This window comes from Sinocyclocheilus rhinocerous, unplaced genomic scaffold (genome assembly GCF_001515625.1).
Source record: "Sinocyclocheilus rhinocerous isolate Xijiao unplaced genomic scaffold, SAMN03320098_v1.1 scaffold980, whole genome shotgun sequence".
Lineage (NCBI taxonomy): Eukaryota > Metazoa > Chordata > Actinopteri > Cypriniformes > Cyprinidae > Sinocyclocheilus > Sinocyclocheilus rhinocerous.
In genome coordinates this window covers 408271-427961 of record NW_015635053.1, presented here as the reverse complement: position 1 = coordinate 427961, position 19691 = coordinate 408271, and the positions used below count along the sequence as shown (strand labels likewise).

Here is a 19691-nt window from a genome sequence, read left to right as displayed (position 1 = left end):
GTCGTAAATAATTATAACTGAATTTAAGGTGCATATAGTGTAACAATGAATTGATAAGTGTTATAATGTATTAACTGTACAATGAGATTGTACAATGCATTATAAGGTGAATTACAAGGCATAATTTATGCATTAAAACTACTTTTATAATGCATTATACATAAAGGCTTTAAGTGAAGTGCTACCTATTTTTCTCTTAATTTCATAAAGTCATGTAACTTCAAGCCTCCATCATTTAAGCATTATTATATAACATAAAAAAAATATTTCTTCTAGCATATCACTGAAAATATGAGCCGACATAACAACATAGTATTAATAATTCATTTTTATAAATTCATTTAAAAATATTTAATTATAATGCTAATATAATTCAAATATTTTAGCATGTCATTACTGAAAACGTGAGATAATGTAACCACTGATAATTACCAATAATTATAATATGATTAGCATTGCTGGTCATTTTAAATGACTGTTGTTGTTATTAATACAATTTTATTTATTTTTATTATGATTATTATTTCCTGTATTATTATTATATTTTCTATTCTCACAAATTCAGATCATAAGCCTGCATCATTTGAAAACATGAGACAACATAACCACTACTAAAAAAAAATTTTTTTTAATTAATCTACAGCATAACCCTTCTGGGCAGAAAAGATAATTACATGACAGGTCGGTTAGCAAACAAGGAAACGTAAGCTTGGTTGAATTGGAATGGATTGAAGTCAGTTTGCAAAGGGCTTGTTAGGGCACATTTCTCCATAGATTACGTCTAAATTATGTTTCCTTATTAAGACTCAAGTCTCCGGCAGGTTAAAACAACAGCAGCGAGAGCATAGGTCAGCTTCAGCGCACGATTCCAGCTTCATTACAAATGAATCATTGAGCTTATTTGCAGTAGGTTCATTGAAACAGACATTCATGATATTGCAGTTGTACCTTGGACTGTTCACTGCTCAGGTCATACATTATGCCTCTTTCTCCTAATAACTTACTTATCATCAGCACAAATGTCAAGCTACAAGGAAGAGGAGTGTCTGGCACCGACACAGAGAAGCTGTATGTCTGTATTCCTGCTGTCAGATAAACCCTGTGATGTTCAATTTCTGTGTAAAGACCCTATAATACAGTGCTGTTGCATTCTACAATCCATTAGTACACACATTCACAATCAATAACATAAGCCTTGAATTTACCCAAATAGATCAGTAGTACTATGCCTTAAAAGTGCTGAGGAATTAGCCAATGTAAAGAAGCAGAAGGAAAAGGAGTTAAGAGACAATCCTTGCCACTGACTGTCTGAAAGAGTCGATCAAGCTTCCTTTAAAATCTTCAGAATCTGCAGAGATACATGATCAAATGACTCTCGTTAAACCTGTAATGCAAGAAAAAAAAACCTGGATACAGTGATTTGTTAAAATTAAAATGTACCTAAATTATTTTAATTACAACAATTATTACTGTGATATATAATGAAACTTTACTATTAAATGGTAAATTTTTGTTACTACATTAATGAGAATGAGGTATGCTTAACTGAATATAAAAAGTATGTTCAATGCAAATAGATAAATACAAATCTTGTCCTTCTCTATTTTTATTTAGACAAACGATCAGCTCACTTTGTCTCTATCCATGAGATCGTCACTTGTTGTCCTGGTCTTGTCCTCTCTCAAACAAACTTTTCTTACTGGAGATGCTCACAAGTCTCAGATCCTGAGCATAAACAAATGAGCCATGAGAGAAAACATAGAGAAGACAATGTTCCATATTTAAAGCCTTTAACTCATTCAAGTCAAGTTTGGCGAGAATCTTCCACATTCAGTGGATCAGCCATCAGTGCCACAGACTGCAAACTGAATGAGAAAGAAATATGTATTTATATATTGCATAAAGAAAATGAAACCAGTTTTAAGGCTATTACGGTTTTTTTTTTTGTATCGCAAAAATTAATTTCATGACCACTGATCACACTTTCACCCCAAACAGAAATACAGTAATAATTCTCTTGTTTGAAGGATTTTATATATATATATATAATTGGCTGTCAGTCAATTAAAAATTGTAATCTAATTAATTACATGATGTTTCGATTAATTAATTTAATTAATCGCAAAATAAATTTCACTGTGAAAATACCCACAAAAGATTATTTAAAGCTATTTTTGTGTTAAATGAGAAAGTATCAAGTAGACATAAAAAATGTATTACACATAAACATTTACGCTACAACGGCCTAACATAAACTATGGAACATTAAAGAAGATAATTTGAGAAACATCTGAGTATTTTTTGTTCATACAATGAAAGTCACTGGTAACCAAAACAGCTTTGTTATCAACAGTCTTCAAAATCCCTTCTATGTTCCACAAAAGAAAGGTTTGAAACGGTTTGAGGGTGAGTAAATGATGACAGAATATTTTTTGTTCATACAATGAAAGTCACTGGTAACCAAAACAGCTTTGTTATCAACAGTCTTCAAAATCCCTTCTTTTATGTTCCACAAAAGAAAGGTTTGAAACGGTTTGAGGGTGAGTAAATGTTATATTTTTGGGGTAAACTATCCCTTTAATGTTATCATTATTATTATTATTTTTATTTTTTTAATGAAATGCCTTTAATGTTATCATTATTATTATTATTTTTATTTTTTTAATGAAGTGCTACTCTAAATAAGAAACTAAATCTGTCAACAGGTGGCGGTAAATGTCTTTGAGTCATTCATTCAACGGCTGATTCATTCAGGAACGAAGTAAATGGCTCTGTTTATGAATGGGTCTTTGAATCATTGGTTCACACGTTTCGTTCAAAACGCGGATTCATTCAGAAACTAAACACCGCTGTGTTCCTCGAAGACGCGCAGCTATGACTTTAGGTAATTTATTCTTTGCAAAACTGAGCAAAAACACATATTTTGTTTAAAATATAACAAAAGATCAACTTCATATTTACTGAACTGTTGTATAAAATCACATTTAAACTCGTGATATTCGGGACAAAAACAGCACTCAGAATCAGAATGAGCTTTATTCACTCGTGTGATTGCTCTCGCTGCTCCTGTGATATCGCTTATCGTATGATATAAATATGAGACAAAAACACATACAGGGGCATTTTTGCACCAATATCTTGAATTTTAGGGCATAACTGCATTTATGGGGTTGTTGTCCTTTATCATATTTGTCAACAGTCAACTGTATGAAATGTAAGATGATGTACAGGTCTGGGGACAGGGCCAGTGAGTTAACTGCGTTAAAATATTTAATTTAATTAATTTAACACGTTAAACTGACAGCCCTAATATATATATATATATATATATATATATGTGTGTGTGTGTGTGTGTGTGTATATATGAGAAATTTAGTTGACTTTAGCCATGACAACAACAAAAAAATACTACATGAAATGCTGTTTTAATTGCAGCATGTTTACTGTTAAAGATAATAATGTAATTTATAGTTCTGTACAGGATTGTTTGTTTAAAAAAATCTATTTTGGGGAATGGAAAAGGTTATGTGAGGATATGTGGAGGCCACGTGTCATTACATAGACTGATTACATAAATCATGGCTCAAACCTATCATTTCATTGGAGCAAATAATTACTCCAGATTCACCACATACATGACACATATTTGTGTGATGACTAACAAGGTCAAATGAGTGAACGAAATAGGCTCAGTGCAAAGTGAAATACTGCCACCAAGCCAAAGCCTGGAGAAAAACAGTGGAAATCATGAGAAGGTTCACACCGTTTTTTTTCCCCCAGTGTGTACCATCTCATGATTTACTTATGATAAAATTAAAATAAAATAAAAACAAAATTGGAAAAAGAAAAGGATAAATGTAAGCTTATGCCTACATAATGCAGCACTTACCAAAGGACTATGAGATGGTGATGATGATGATGAAGATGATGACACAGTAAATGTTTTCTTTTGAACCCAGCGATTAATTCGATCAGAGAGTCCCGAAGAAAAGCTGCGAAATTCCTGAAACAAAGTAAATGCTCTTAACAAATGATTGAATGGTCAGTTCAGATGAGCTCAAACAAGTAAATAAATAAAATAACCCATTTTTCCAGACACTGAAATGGTCCTCACCTGTTTGGAGAACACATGGCTTCTGTCGGATCCCTCCTGTTCCTTCTCAAACAGCTCCCTCTTCCTTGACACCTCATCCGCTAAACACACAGTCTGGTGCACCACTGGGGATTTGGATATTTCCCATTTCTAAAAGTTGAAAAGAGCATAATATATATATATATATATATATATATATGTGTGTGTGTGTGTGTGTGTGTATATATGAGAAATTTAGTTGACTTTAGCCATGACAACAACAAAAAAATACTACATGAAATGCTGTTTTAATTGCAGCATGTTTACTGTTAAAGATAATAATGTAATTTATAGTTCTGTACAGGATTGTTTGTTTAAAAAAATCTATTTTGGGGAATGGAAAAGGTTATGTGAGGATATGTGGAGGCCACGTGTCATTACATAGACTGATTACATAAATCATGGCTCAAACCTATCATTTCATTGGAGCAAATAATTACTCCAGATTCACCACATACATGACACATATTTGTGTGATGACTAACAAGGTCAAATGAGTGAACGAAATAGGCTCAGTGCAAAGTGAAATACTGCCACCAAGCCAAAGCCTGGAGAAAAACAGTGGAAATCATGAGAAGGTTCACACCGTTTTTTTTCCCCCAGTGTGTACCATCTCATGATTTACTTATGATAAAATTAAAATAAAATAAAAACAAAATTGGAAAAAGAAAAGGATAAATGTAAGCTTATGCCTACATAATGCAGCACTTACCAAAGGACTATGAGATGGTGATGATGATGATGAAGATGATGACACAGTAAATGTTTTCTTTTGAACCCAGCGATTAATTCGATCAGAGAGTCCCGAAGAAAAGCTGCGAAATTCCTGAAACAAAGTAAATGCTCTTAACAAATGATTGAATGGTCAGTTCAGATGAGCTCAAACAAGTAAATAAATAAAATAACCCATTTTTCCAGACACTGAAATGGTCCTCACCTGTTTGGAGAACACATGGCTTCTGTCGGATCCCTCCTGTTCCTTCTCAAACAGCTCCCTCTTCCTTGACACCTCATCCGCTAAACACACAGTCTGGTGCACCACTGGGGATTTGGATATTTCCCATTTCTAAAAGTTGAAAAGAGCAACAAAATACATTTCTCAAGCATGGTTTTGTTTGTCTTACATTCAGCAATATCTGCCACTGTTCACCAAAAGAGCCTAAAACTCTTTCAACAGCTGCTCAGTGAAATGAGGTGCTTAACCTGATAAACATTTTATTCTCAATCTTATTTCAACTTGATATTAGTTCTTCTATTTTTATTGATCGCGACCATATTAGCAACATTTTGTGACCAATCTATGCAGTTGAAAAACTTTACTGGAAATAAAATAGGATGAAATAAAGTGGCATACAGACATATTATGAGCAACTTTTCATGCTAATTTAATTTTCTGCAAGATTTTTTTAAGACCAAGTAAAGAAAATATAAAGAATAAACTAAATGTAAATGTCTTGTATTAACAACGTTTGAAAATACAACATCCAGTAGATCTCAGGGAAAAGTGCTGTTCTTCCTCTGTATTTTTGTCTTGTTTTCCAGTGAAAATGTCCAAACATTATTAAATCAAGATATATTTACCGGAGACTCAAAATGACATAAGACATGTTTATGTGAAACTGATCAAAATGAAGAAAGTCACACATCTGTCAGTGGGAACAGAAAAAGCTACTTAATTACAGATATTTGTTCAGATACTTGGCAGATTTTTGTTCTTGTTTTAAGCACATTTAATTTTGTTTAAATATCTTTATATTTAGACTTAACATCTTCAATTTGCATATGAAGTAAATGTATCTTGATTTAAGTATGTTTAAATATTTGTTTAAATATTGGAAAAAAAATATGCATTTTTGCAGTGCATGTAACATTTAATAGTTCTAAAAAAAAAAAGAATTTTTTACCTTTGATGCATTAAAAAAATAAATAAATAAATGGAACATGTGGGAAAGTGCCAAGTTTTTAGTCGTTTCAGATTCAGACCTGTGAGGCTTGAGCCAGTCGTTCCATTTTCTCCTGAATGGAGCGAGATGATAACCTCTGTCGGGAGCTTGAGAAACAGCACAGACAGCAGTTAATTCAACACACCCTCATTGTACTGCTGCTGAAACAGAAACTAATACAGACGCACTCACTTTCTCTGAAACGGAGTCTTCTGCTCCTCCTCTTGTTTGGAGCTCTGTGGGCCAGAACATCCAGAATAAGCTTGAGAGTTCATATTGAGACTGGACTGAAGGTGTTTGTAGTAGATTTGTCTTTAATAGCTTTACCTTATTGGACTCAAAGGTCTTCGCTGCAATCCGTACACTTGCACTGTGGACGAGATTGGATGTTAATAGTAATGTGTCATTGATTGATTATTTCATTTTCTTTTTTTAGAATTTTTATTAGAATTATGAGTGAATCTGATATTGTGGTCAGGGTAACATGCTACAATAAGGTTGTGCATGTTAATCAATGCAATAATTTACAAACTAACAATGAGCAATACTTCGACAACATGTATTGATACCTTTTAATGTTCATTTCTACATATACTAATACATTTTTAATTAGACATCGTACATGATTACATTAGTTAATACATTATCTGCTAACAACGAACAATAACGTATTTAACTAACTAATCATTTATGTGAAAGATAAGACAGTGTTACCATATTCAGAAAATAATCATATTTTCTTCAGGCCATTCGTGGTACATAAAAAAACGAAACTAAACGAGAATATTTATTGAAGATGTAACGTAACTGTTTTAGTCAGAAGAACATAGCCCATTGTTAAATGTGAGTTGTGAACAATTGTTGAGTGAAATTAAATTGCATGTCATTTACAATTAAATGTATTATAATTTGAATTTATATTAAATGCAGTTAGCTGAACTTTAAAGTGTTTTTATAAACTCACTTAAGTAGGACTTAAGTACATTTTATATGTAATTGCATAATTATTTTTTGAAATAAGGTTAAAATGGAATGGCAAATACACTGGCAACCATTTATGCTCAACTAAATATACTTTAACGTCATTTTCTATTGAAACTTGTATGTTATGTATTTAAATATATTGCACATTTGTAATGACAAAGTTGCAATATCAAAGATTTAAAATATACTGCCTTGTCTATTAACTAGATTTAAAATCTTGAATAAGACACTACAGTTAAAATTAGAATCAAGTACTTTACATGTGCTTTAGTATGTTAGTTGACATCAAAATAAGTGTACGCTTTTAAAGCAAGACAAAAAATTAAAACAATGATTTAAATTGTATATAATGTAAATCTTTTAATTTGACATTATTACACTCTAAAAAAATGCTGGGTTGTTTCAACCCAACTTTGGGTCAAATATGGACTAACCCAACTGTTGGGTTAAATTTTTACATACAATTTTTAACCCAAAAGTTGGGTTAGTCCAAATTTGACCCAAAGTTGGGTTGAAATAACCCAGCATTTTTTAGAGTGTACAAAGTGCACTTTTTGAAAATGTACTTAAGTGTGTTAAGAAACAGTCATGAACGTGAATTCTTTTGAAATACATGTAAGTGGCCTTATTTCATTAATATTATATTATCTGCAAGTACAGTTTTTTTTTTTTATATTCTATTAAGATTTGAAGTGCAAGTGCACATTTAGTATAGTTAAGCACACTTCTTTTTCACAAAAGTAGTACTTTAAAAAATTAAGCAAAATTTCACATGCACATTTCTTTTATTTATTTATTTGTGTGTGTGTGTGTGTGTGTCGATCAGTACCTTCTCTGTAGCGGCATGTTTCCTTCCTCCTTCTTCTTCACCATCTGAAATGGATAATGACACTGAGGCACAAAGTACTGTCTATCTGTCTGTGTGTGTTGAGTTAGTCAAATATTTAACAAATGAGTCCTGACAGAACATGGCATAAATAATAAAAGCTGTATGTGACGTAGCACTTGAAGGTTATTGACACAAGCAAATTTGACAGTATAGTGGCTTGCTGTACTGTCCACATGAAATGCAAATGTTGACACTGTGTTTTATAACATATTGACTCTCATACTTAATTAGCTCAGATGTATTTATATAGTCAAACGAGAGCTTTACCCTGAAGGACACCGTTCTGGAGCTCTGCCGTGTGAACGCAGGTTTCGCAGCTGGTTCGAAATTACTCGGTGACCCATTTTCATGTCTCTGTGCACACATGCAAATAAAATAAGGCAGTAAGAGGAGAAACTGTAAGAGAATGCATAATGAATTACACAAGTATAATCAGTCAATAAATGATGAAGCTTGTTTTAGATCTCTAGAATTGACTCAAATTATTCTGGAGTTAATTCAGCTGCAGAATGCGGCTGTAATTCCTGTAAATAATAGAAGTCTGTGTACAGAATGGGATCCAATGCATTGCTTACATTGTAATTATTTGTGAGATTTACTAGTAATTTCTGGAAGCAAATTGTTTCAAATTCAATCCTTCCTTTTTTTTCAGTGTACACTGTAAAAAATTACTTAGAAGACTATTTCAGTCTTTCCACTTCATATTTCATGTTTAATTCAATGTGTTACCTGCAGTTTATTTGAAACTTTTACTCAGAAATAGCTGATAATTACACAAATAATTACAAAGTCAATTCTACACATTTTTTTTTTCAGTGAAACATGTAAAAAATTACATTTGTAAAGTTGTGAGTGAAACAAAGATTACTGATTTGTGTTTTATAAGAAAATACTATTTCAGTCTTTCTACATTAAAATTTCACATTTAATTCAATGCCGTTTTTCGTAATTAATTGTGAAATTTTCTAGCAATTTCCGAGTGAAAATTGTGTCAATGCAAATCCTACACCAACATTTTTTTTTTCAATGTACATGGTCTCCTTTAAGCCCTTAATCATTTATAATATCTGTGAAAATGTTTGTTTTTTTGGCCACAATAAAAACAGTAAATGTCATAGCGTCAATGTTCCTCTAGAGGGAGCTCTAACATCATTCTACTTTGGTACATTGGTAATATTTTGCTATTCTTTGAAGTACTATATAAATGCCTTGGTATATATATGCTATTGACATAAATGTTGTAGTACCATGGAATGACTGCCGTTGTACCATGGTATCACCATAGTACTTTCTGTAGGGAAGCTATGCTAAACAAGACAGCAGTGCTGTTAGTGTGAATCATGGCAGTCTCACCGCTGCGTCTCCATTCGGTGTGGGGCTCATAGAGCCAGAGTGGGTGGGGCTGCGTGGTGACTCCACCCTCGGGGACTGAGGGGGCGGAGACTTGGGGCTCAGAGGAGAAACCAGTCTGCTGGTTGCTGAGGGTGATGTGGGACTCTTATCAAAGGAGATCGAGAGAGAGCTGCTCAAAGAGAACAACAGTTAGGATATAATTTGAGCAGGGCAAAGATTGTGCTTTCATTATCACAGTGAGCAACTGTAAACAGATCAATATCTCCAGTGAGAGAAATAATGAAAGAGCTGGGTTTACACTACTGTCAGTCCAGCATTTCACTCTCTAATTCAAATATGTGTGATGGGTAGAAATTGTAAATACCTCACAAACTTTCTGGATGCTTTTGAGGGGGGTTGGGAGTTTGTTGATGTTGAATCTTGGTTCGTGCCTCCATTTTCTTGCTATAAAAAGACAAAAAATGCCATTGAGTATGTAAATGAGCCAGGCAGTATGATGTGATGGTAGAAATGTGTTAACCGGTATGTTGCTATACACCGTGGTATAGATATGCCAGTGTGCGGGATTGCTTTGTGATGGAAATGTGTCAAGATGAAGAACTTATTAAGTGGTCTTGTTGTTGGAAATTGTTCAGCATTATGCATTTTGCCTCACTATAGGTGAATTCATCAGTTACGTGTGGTCTGTTGTCTGGGGCTTGTTTTTAACTCTTTAGCTGTTATTTAATAGGAAGTTGTTTTTGCACTGTTGCCAGACTTATCATTCATTCAATATAATCTTATCTTTTGGTTTGCGTCCATCAGGTTCCAAATAAAAAGAGAACATAATCAATGAGATTAAGTACATTTCTTTTGTATGGATTTTTTTATTGATTGGATTATGTAAAAATAGGTTATTTAATACATACAAAACTTTGACAATGGATTACAAGGAAACGCAAATAATATTCTGATATAGGTTTGGGGTCAGTGAGATTTTTTAAAATGTTTTTGAAAAGTCTCTCATGCTTACCAAGGAAGGCGGCATTTTTTTTTTTTTAAATCAAAAACACAGTAAAAATGCTAACATTGTAATATACTGTATATATAAGATTGAAAATAACTGTTTTCTAGTTTAATATGTTAACATGTAATTTATTCCTGAATTTTCAGCATCATTACCCCAGTCTTCAGTGTCACATGACCCTTCAGAAATCATAATAATATGCTGATTTGCTGCACAAGTGATATTTTTAAGGATTCTTTGATGAATGGAAAGTTCAAATTAGCAGCATTTATATGAAATAGAGATCTTAACATTATATTTATTATATTACTATATTATGTCTTTACTGTCACTTTTGATCAATTTAATGCACCCTGGCTCAATAAAATGAATCAAACCTCTGAACTGTAGTGTACACCACTACTTGTGTACTGTGATATAAGATTTGAGTCACGCCACCAACCTCTAATTTAAAATGTAAACATGGATAGACATCAAAGATATTTCCAAACAATTTCTGAGAAAATCTTTAAGAAATTTCCTGTTTAAATTTAAATTCAGACACTTTTGATTTGAGATCACTAACACCTTTGGAATTATCGTCTGACATACTGTAAATGGCAGATGTGGTAGATGCTGGTAACATTGCTTCGAACGAACATAAGCAGATAAATAATACAAACTACAGATTCATAATTGCAGTGAAATACTGCAGTTTCATTAAAAGGAACATTTTAATATATTGTTCCTTTAACAGTCTTTCAGCATTGCTGTGTATTTAGTCGCAGGTTGCACTGTCTGAGAATTCACTTTGTGTTTAAAGCTTTCACAGAAGTGACGGCACACTTCAGAAGTGGGTCAAATGACTTCATGTTCTCTCATGTGGAGGCCCTGTAGGTGTGTGTAAGAAAGACTGGGCCTCCCGCAGCTCTTTCTCTTAATCCTGTAGATGATTAATTAATTACACATTCTACGGGTGGTATCGAGACACAGCTTCACAGCAAGCAGATGACCTCTGGCCCCTAGCCACATGATGAAACCTGTCAGATTTGCACTGCGCAGAACTGACAACAGAGATAACAGAGAGGAGAGGATTTTATAATTAAACCATTGCAAAACAAGTTCATCCAACAAGTTCATTTAAACTTAGAGAGCATGTCTAAGAATGACAAAAACAATGAGACACTGCTGTCTACCTTCGATACAACCTAACCGTTTCACTCTCACTGTCCTACTATATATAGCACCTAATGGGTAATGCTACAATGTCATTTGCAACATTAATGTTCCCCTGCTGTGAGAACTGATGCATAACCCTATCAAAAAACAAGATCCCAGTTCAGGTTACAGCCTTTGCAAAGAATATGCCATGCCAAAACATACAAACGTTTTAAAGTGGTTTATTTAAAGAAGTTACTCATAATTGTTCTTAATGGCAAAGTATTTGTTCTACCAACGAACGCCAAACCATACCAAGCCCAACAGTACAACCATAATTGATGGATTTAAAATGCTCTATGACACTGCATCCACGTTGATTCCAGGAGAGTCTGACGTTAACATGTTGTTAAGCCTACAGTGATATGCCAATAAACATAAAAATTACAAAGCAAATGCAGATTGTGGGTGAAGTAGTTTACCTTAGATTCTGCACTTTATTAAAGATAATCATTTCTCTTGAATATATACTTAAAAAGAAATCAAAGAGACTTTTTTCTCTCCCTTAAAATGAGATTTGATCAAATGGTGTTTTAGGAGATGTCATTAGGTCTTACAAGATTGTCAATGCCATGCTGAAGATCCAACTCTATGCATGTTCTGCAAAACCATTAAACATATTTTATTGGACTGTTTTAAAGTAGATTTTTTTTTTAATGAAGTACACTTAGTAGGATTTAACCCGAAAAGATTTTAGAATTTTTTTCATATATGAATTTTGAAAATCTTATATCATTTTTAACTGCTGTATTTCTCTGTTTGCTTGGTTTTTATTTTGTGTTTATGGGAATCTTGTATTATTGCAACTCAGTTTTTGCCATGAAGATGGCCTTAGATGCTGGCATGGCAATAAAAATAAATAACTACTACTACTCAAAGTACAAAAAATAAAAATAAATTAAAAACATTGTTTATTGTCTCCTGATGATGCAGTTGGTAGATTTTGGAACTGATAATGGGGGAACTAGCTCTAATACAGGGCCAAACTTCCAATGGGGCCTCAAGATGATTAAAATAAGACAAAACATGTAGTAAAATAAGTTAATATAACAAAAAAAAATAAACATTCATCTTATTTTAATTCTCCTCAATTTTTTTTTTCTTTATGTATGTTTTCAAAAAAAAAAAAATCATATCTAGACCTGGAAATGTCATGCCAATCAATAAAACCTAAAACTCCATGTGAAGTTTTACAATCAATATACATTTTTCTAGTTATGCCAAGATCTAAAATATCTTCTTAGGTACTGTAAAAGGTGTGAGTAAAAATTATTTAAAAATCCAAGTAAATCAACTGGAAAATGCAGTTTAGTTAGAAAATGCAGTCAGTTTATTGGTTAAACAGAGTGAGAAACTTAAAGAACATGCAACTTTAAACTTTTGGAATTCTGTTATTTCATTTACAGAAACTAGGAGTGTCTGGTGTATAAATCTCAATTTCGCAAAATTTGACCCTTATGACTGGTTTTGTGGTCCAGGGTCACATATTTTTGTGGATCAGTGTTTCCCAATCTTGTTCCTTGAGGCACCCCAGCAGTACACAGTTTGGATGTCTCTCTTATCTGACCCATCCATTTCATGCATTGGAGTCTCTACCAATAAGATGATGAGTTGATTCCAGGTTGTTTTTTATTAGGATGAGTCTGAAAATGTCTAGTGTTGGGGTGCTTCCAGGAACAGGGTTGGGAAACGTTGTTGTGGAAACTGAAGTCAAAAAGTTGAGAACCACTTCTCTAGTATTCATTGGCCAGTGTGCCACAGCTATTGGCTGATGGCAATATAACTTTCTGTTGTCTGCCTGAAGCTCACCCGTGATTCCTTAAAATGCTGTCTTAAGTTGTCAGCTCTGTAGGTTTTGGACCACCTCTGCTTCCTCTAAAAGCATCACATCACTGTAGAAGAACTATTGTACAGTACATTGAGAATCCATGCCTTCCTACCTTCTCCTGTGTCTCTGAGTCTCTGGAGTTGGTGGGAGGTTCTGCTGACATGAAGGTCTCCACGCAGCGCTGAATGTTCTTGAAGAGTTCCTCGTCCTGCTGGTCCCCCAGCAGCTCCACATGGGGCTCCGCATCCGGGCCGGTCTCTTTGCCCCCATCATCTTCCTCCTTATTCTTCCTCAGCGTTTCAACGTGCCTCATCCTCCTCCGTTCATCACGGACTCGCAACATCTCCACAAAGTCCATCTGCAGCTGGGCCAGACCGCCACCGGAGTCGCCAGCATCAGCAGGCCCGCTGTAGTAGTAGTGTGTTTAGCATGTTGTCATGTCATGTTAGTGTTTAAAGGTTCATTTTCATGCACTCTTACTGGGTTTAAGACTTTGAGTGGTTAAAACCTTGTGAAAAATAAGTAAACGTGCAATATATGTGCAAACTGAATATAATGATTTGGACACTTGTGTGTTTATTGAAATGAAATGAAAATGTATTATAGTTTAAAGTTAAATTAAATGCAATTATCTGAACTTCAGAGTGCAATATTTGAACCACTTAAGTACAACTTAAGTACATCTCTATATATGTAATTTCATAATTGCTTCTATTTTCTGTGTAAATATGGTTCAATTTACTGCTGAATGTACTGACAACATTTATGGTAAAATACTTTAATGCCATTTCTATTTAATCTTGCAAGTCATTTATTTCAATTTATTATATTCAATATAATATACAATAATAAGTAATAATGATATACGTTTAAGATTTCAAGTACACTATAAGTGCACATTCAATACAAATTAAGCACACATATTTTTCCACAAAGGCGATGCAGACTTTTTTTTTTTTACACAGAGATTTCAACTAAATTGACATCAATTTTTTTCCAAGTATTCTTGTTTTTCTTGTGGGGGTCAGAATTCAATCGTCTGAAATTTTTTTTTGATGGATTCATCACTCATTTATGCCACTTGGAGACATTCTGGCACATCACATGAAACTCTTGTAAATTTGTTTCTCAGAAAAAATTCTTATTTTGGGTCAAACTGCTTTCCTTGATAGACATGGGCAGTGTCCACATATGGTATTATGAGACCAAATTACAACATTACATGTAGATCATATTCATATTCGCTTTTATGATACCATAAACCTTTATCTAAAGCTCTCTGAAGCGCTCATCCTTATGTTCTGTAAGGTCAATTGCTTCACGCAAATACTTAACACAAAATTTGCGTTGAATTTGATATATATCACTAAAGCCAATTACAGCTCTTAACCAATTTGAAGAGGGAAGGGAAAGCATAAATACACCATTAATGTTGTCTGAAGCTGGGCTTTCTCTGTAATTTTGTCCTTTTTTGTTCTCGCACCTACTGGTTTGTGGTTTGGTCTCTTCAGTGGGACTTTCATCCATGTCTGCTGTAGACTCCCTTGTCTTCCTCCTCTTCTCTCTCTCCACCTCTTCCTCATCCTCAACAGTCCACTGTCGAGCCAGCCTCAAGATCAAACACATCACATGTTTAAAATGCATATAAACATATATGGCTTTCAGCATTCCAGTTTTCTGTGAACACCGATGCTGGTTGATAGATAGAAAGGTCGACTGTTTTATTCTATTGCATCCCCAAAATATAGTTTGGCCCATATTGCCCGAAAGATTAGAACTTTTGGCTACAACCACTTTTGATTTCTGTGAAAGCCTTGAACTCAAACTTTTTATCGGACTGATTTAAAACTCTATTCACATGGAGGCAAAAGGAAAGAAATGGCAGGGATGTTTTGAGCTATACTCGCTATGCTGAAACCTATCCTGTCAGTCTTTTTGAAAGTATAAGAAGATGCATTACGATCAAAGGTCTCGATGATATATCCCAGAGGTGGACTATTGTGTTTCAGTTTGAAAACAGTGTTTCATTGTGTAATAACTGGTTTTTCAAGCTCTGTTTTGGTTAAAGGATACTCACTGCCTTGAGTCTGATAGCGTGACATTACTTTCCATATAAGTGCATTACACTAGCTGTCAAAATAATCACAACCCGCACCACAAACTCAAACTGCATGTCCAGTCCAGACTCAGTTACTTTCAGTTTTTATTTCAGTCATAAAGTTGTCATCCAAAAATGCACTTGACGACGATTGTAAATTACAACAATACATTGGAAGTGTTGCCCTGGGTGCTATATTTCTGAAACTCAAGTGCCTTCTTGGCTGTTTTGCTTATTTAAAAGTCTTAAGGTTGGATTTTTTTTTCATTTACAAAATTTAGAGCGAAGAAATAAAAAAGTCGAACCCCTAAAAAACTATTTCTTTCTAGTTATAGTTCTGATATTTTTAAGTTAACATGTCCATAGCATAAGCATCTATAACGTCAGTATAAACACTGACACCTGCGCTTCTGTAACCTGTCAGAAATCGCAAAACTATTAGCTAAACAAAATAAACGCTAAATGTACATTTCTACTTACGTTGATAAAGCAGACCAGTTTTTCCGGCTAATAGACATGATTTGTGTGTTGAACTCGGTTGGAGAGAGGTCTGTGGAGGTGTATGAAGTGTCGCGCTCTTCCCTGTGTCTTGTGTGTGCCACCTTTACCCCGCAGCTTCGCGAGAGCCGCGTCACGTGACCACCACCATCACCTCCCGCCGCGCGAGCATGCATCAGACCTGTTCACTATTAACACAGCATCATGTTAAAGCCCTTCAGCAGCTCTACAGCGTGTGGGGACGAAGAAGGAACACATCTCAAAACTTACGGTATCAATGTACATAATTAGAAAATGGGAGAGGATTGGGGATGTAGAATATGCAAACAAACTATAGCTGTATAGTTACTTAAGAAAGAAACCTCAAAACATACATTGTTTTAGTTATGTGGAATGTCAAAAAGCTGGAAGCTAAAATAAATGGCCAAAAATATATATCTTTAAAAAAAAATAGCTAAAATATTAGGCTACTAGATACCCCAGAGAAAAGAAAAAAAAACTCGAAACATATATTGTTTTAGTTATGTCAAAAGCAATAAAATAAATGGGCGAAAATATATGTCATGATAACTAAAATATATAGCATTTTTTGTATTCTATTCAATATTCTATTCACCTTGTATATTGTAGGATATTTTAAATACATAAAAAAAATATATATACTATTTTTTACAGATAACATCCTATATAGGCCTACTTATCAATGTAAACATTGTTTTAATTACATGAAATGTCAGAAAGCTAGAAGCAATAAAATAAATGTTTGAAAATATCTATTTTTCTATTCTATTCTATTCTACATTATTTGGCTTGCATATTTTAGGATATTTTAAAATACATAAAAAACATCATATTTTTAAACATAACTTTACATGTACTTATCAATGTTAACATTGTTTAGTTATATGAAATGACAGAAAGCTAAAAGCAGAATATATCATTCAAATAAATATTCTATTATATATTCTATTATATCTTAATATTTTTTTCATGTAGAATTATAAATCTGTCAATATAAGCTGGTGACTCATTTACTTTAATCAATCTACTTTATCCACTTTAATAGATAAAGTAGAATGTATCTACTTTAATCAATGATATCATTTACAGACATTGATATCTTCATTGTTTGTAGTAGGAAATTTTTTTTCATGCTGTGTCAACTCAGTCTTGAATCTAGTTTTGTCACATTATTTCAGGTAGCAGTGTATAGATATAGGGTGAACTGTGCTTGTTTTTAAAACAATGTTACATTTTGAAACATTGTCTTATGTGAGTTCCGTAAGACATAAATTCAATACACTAGAATACAACATTTTAAATGAAGTCAAGCATACAGGACATCACTTTATGTCATTATTCGCAGTGGTATTTGCTCTAAAGTTCAGAATCCATTGAAGCTCAAAGGCTGGAGGTGTTTGCTTTATTCCCTGTGCCACACCTATAAGAGACAGCTAGACTTTGACCAGAGCGATATGAAAGACATGGTAGAATATCCAGTATACTAAAGGGTTTGGTCTTAAAGGAAATAATAGGCAACTCCACTGGAATGACAAATCTGGTGGCATGTTTCCGCTATATTGTTTCATTTACAATTGCCTCTATATTCACTCATGCAAGTAGAGAAAAAAACATTCCAAGTGAGGAATGTCACAATGCACTTCGACTGTTAAACGTTAAATAAGTACAGCATGCATAAGTGGCCTGAACACCCCACCCAATGCCAACACAGGGAAGACAGAGATATCCATTATGCAAATAAGGGTTGGAGTCCACTGTCTTCAGATGACAGCCTCCATAGTTAACGCTTCACTTCCTGAATGTGCTTCTTATCTCATCATCTATGCACGATCTGATTCAATGGCAATGTAAACATTTGCATCAAATTAGCCTAAACAAAGAAACACAGCACACTTGTTTAAATTCTTCAGGCACTTTACTGTTATATAGCATGCAAAAAGACGTTATCACACTATCCTGGCTGTGTTATTATACACTTTTTTTGCAAGTACAATTACATACCTACATACAATTTGGATGAGCTTTTTGTGCTTTTTATTTTATATGTTTAATTTCAGCACTGCAAGTCAGAATTATGAGCTTTCGTAAACAATAATTCACCGAAAACCACGCCAAACTGAGCATGGGAACCTTTTGGAAAGATTAAACATATATAATGAGTATTGTACATCAACGAATATTTCTCTTTGTTTATTCTCATAATACATTGGTACGCCCTTCCATTGACTCTTCCTAATAACTGAATATTGACATAATAAAAGATAAACTAGGCTAGTCATTATTTACTTATTGGCCGCATGAAAGTTGCGTAATGATTTGCACCAATGCTGAGCCGTTGCAATGAATTACAATTGTCATATCAACAACATCTGAAATAACAGTATATCTGGTATTTAATGGTATATTTAGTATGTAACTCTAAACCTAATCCTTTTTTGTTGCCAAACAATACGTTGCATAATCTTGAGTGTTAACTTTACTAGACAAGGTTTCACTGGGTGGGGCCTTTTGCCGCATCAAACATCTTCTTTCTTCCTTCCATACCAGACATGGCCTCCACATTCTTCCTCCAGTCGCTGTCCTCAACTGGCCTCTTCTGCAGAAAGAGACAGAAGTGATACTACCAACTAGCTGTTTTTAAACATGATTATATGATCAGCAAATGATAGAAATTCCATTGAATATCACTATACTGAATTTGGGTTTAGCCTTTTGGGTGATTCCACTTGAGTGAAAGATTTGAAAGGAAAATAGGTTATTTTTAAGGAATTGAGGTTCACTATTTCCCCACCATTGACAGAATTTCCCATCATTTACGAGATGGTAGGGGGCGCTATTACACATCTTCTGAAAGAGTACTGAATGTCTGGATCAAAACGCAGTGAAGAAGAAGCAGAAACAAGCAATCGCATTTGTAAGCAGATCTATATGTAAAATAACGCGATCATCAAACATTAAACAGCATATAAATCAAAACTGCCTAACATTACCGAATTAAATGTTGACCCAGGAAGTGGTATAGGACTGTGTAAGCGATCTACTCCATCTATATTTTGATCATCTTTCTGAATCCCATCCAGACGTAGGGCCCAATTTTAACGATCTAAGCGCATGGTCTAAAGCGTATGGCGCAGGTGCACTCAGGGCGTGTCCGAATCCACTTTTGCTAGTTTAACGACGAGAAAACGGTCGGTGCGCCTGGGCGCATGGTCTTAACGGGTTGTCCCTATTCTCTTAATGAGTAATGGGTGTTTTTTGGGCGTAACATGCAATAAACCAATCAGAGTCTCATCTCCCATTCCCTTTAAAAGCCAGTTACGCTCGCGCCATAGCGGGTTCGCTATTTACATGGCGGAATGTAATTTTTCATTTTTAAAAATGTTTGTGTGCTGCTGTGCGTCCCTGTGTGTGTAATAAGCAAAGTGTAGGCACGTTGTGCACCCGCCTATAGGCGCATATTACTAACGCGCTCTTTAAATAACAAGGAAAAAATATTGCGCCAGACTTTATACCAGGTTTGAGTTGGTCTATGGCGCAGTCTATTTCAGTTCCTCAAAATAGCAACGCGCCAACAATGCGCCTGAACACACCTCTTTTTTAGACCAGCATGCCCATGGGCGCACAAATGGGCGCAAATGCATTTGCTATTTAAACAATGCAGCGCAGGACGGGAAAATAAGAAATGCGTCGGGCTGAAACTAGCAAAAACACTTGCGCCGCATTGCGCCGGGTGTATGATAGG

General features: G+C 34.4%; 2 protein-coding genes across 3 annotated transcripts in view; both read right to left on the bottom strand.

The window, feature by feature from the left end:
* Positions 1–634: 634 nt before the first annotated feature.
* lad1 (ladinin) lies at positions 635–16104 on the bottom strand. Its single transcript, XM_016560755.1, has 14 exons — positions 15911–16104; positions 14816–14941; positions 13445–13739; positions 9666–9745; positions 9302–9470; positions 8216–8302; positions 7889–7932; positions 6403–6445; positions 6268–6311; positions 6116–6182; positions 5070–5198; positions 4845–4958; positions 1632–1725; positions 635–1348 (listed from the first exon to the last, which is right to left on the bottom strand). Exons 1-13 carry the CDS (start codon positions 16102–16104, stop codon positions 1654–1656), a joined length of 1464 nt encoding a protein of 487 aa, XP_016416241.1. The 3' UTR covers positions 635–1348; positions 1632–1653.
* A 1175-nt stretch (positions 16105–17279) lies between these two features.
* The window catches only part of tnni1a (troponin I type 1a (skeletal, slow)), a 10023-nt gene continuing 7611 nt past the window's right edge, over positions 17280–19691 (bottom strand). For both annotated transcript variants that reach the window (XM_016560769.1, XM_016560768.1), the window contains exon 8: positions 17280–18545. In XM_016560769.1, coding sequence (XP_016416255.1) covers positions 18441–18545 — 105 coding nt within the window. In that variant the 3' untranslated portion in view covers positions 17280–18440. The remainder of the gene's footprint in view (positions 18546–19691) is intronic.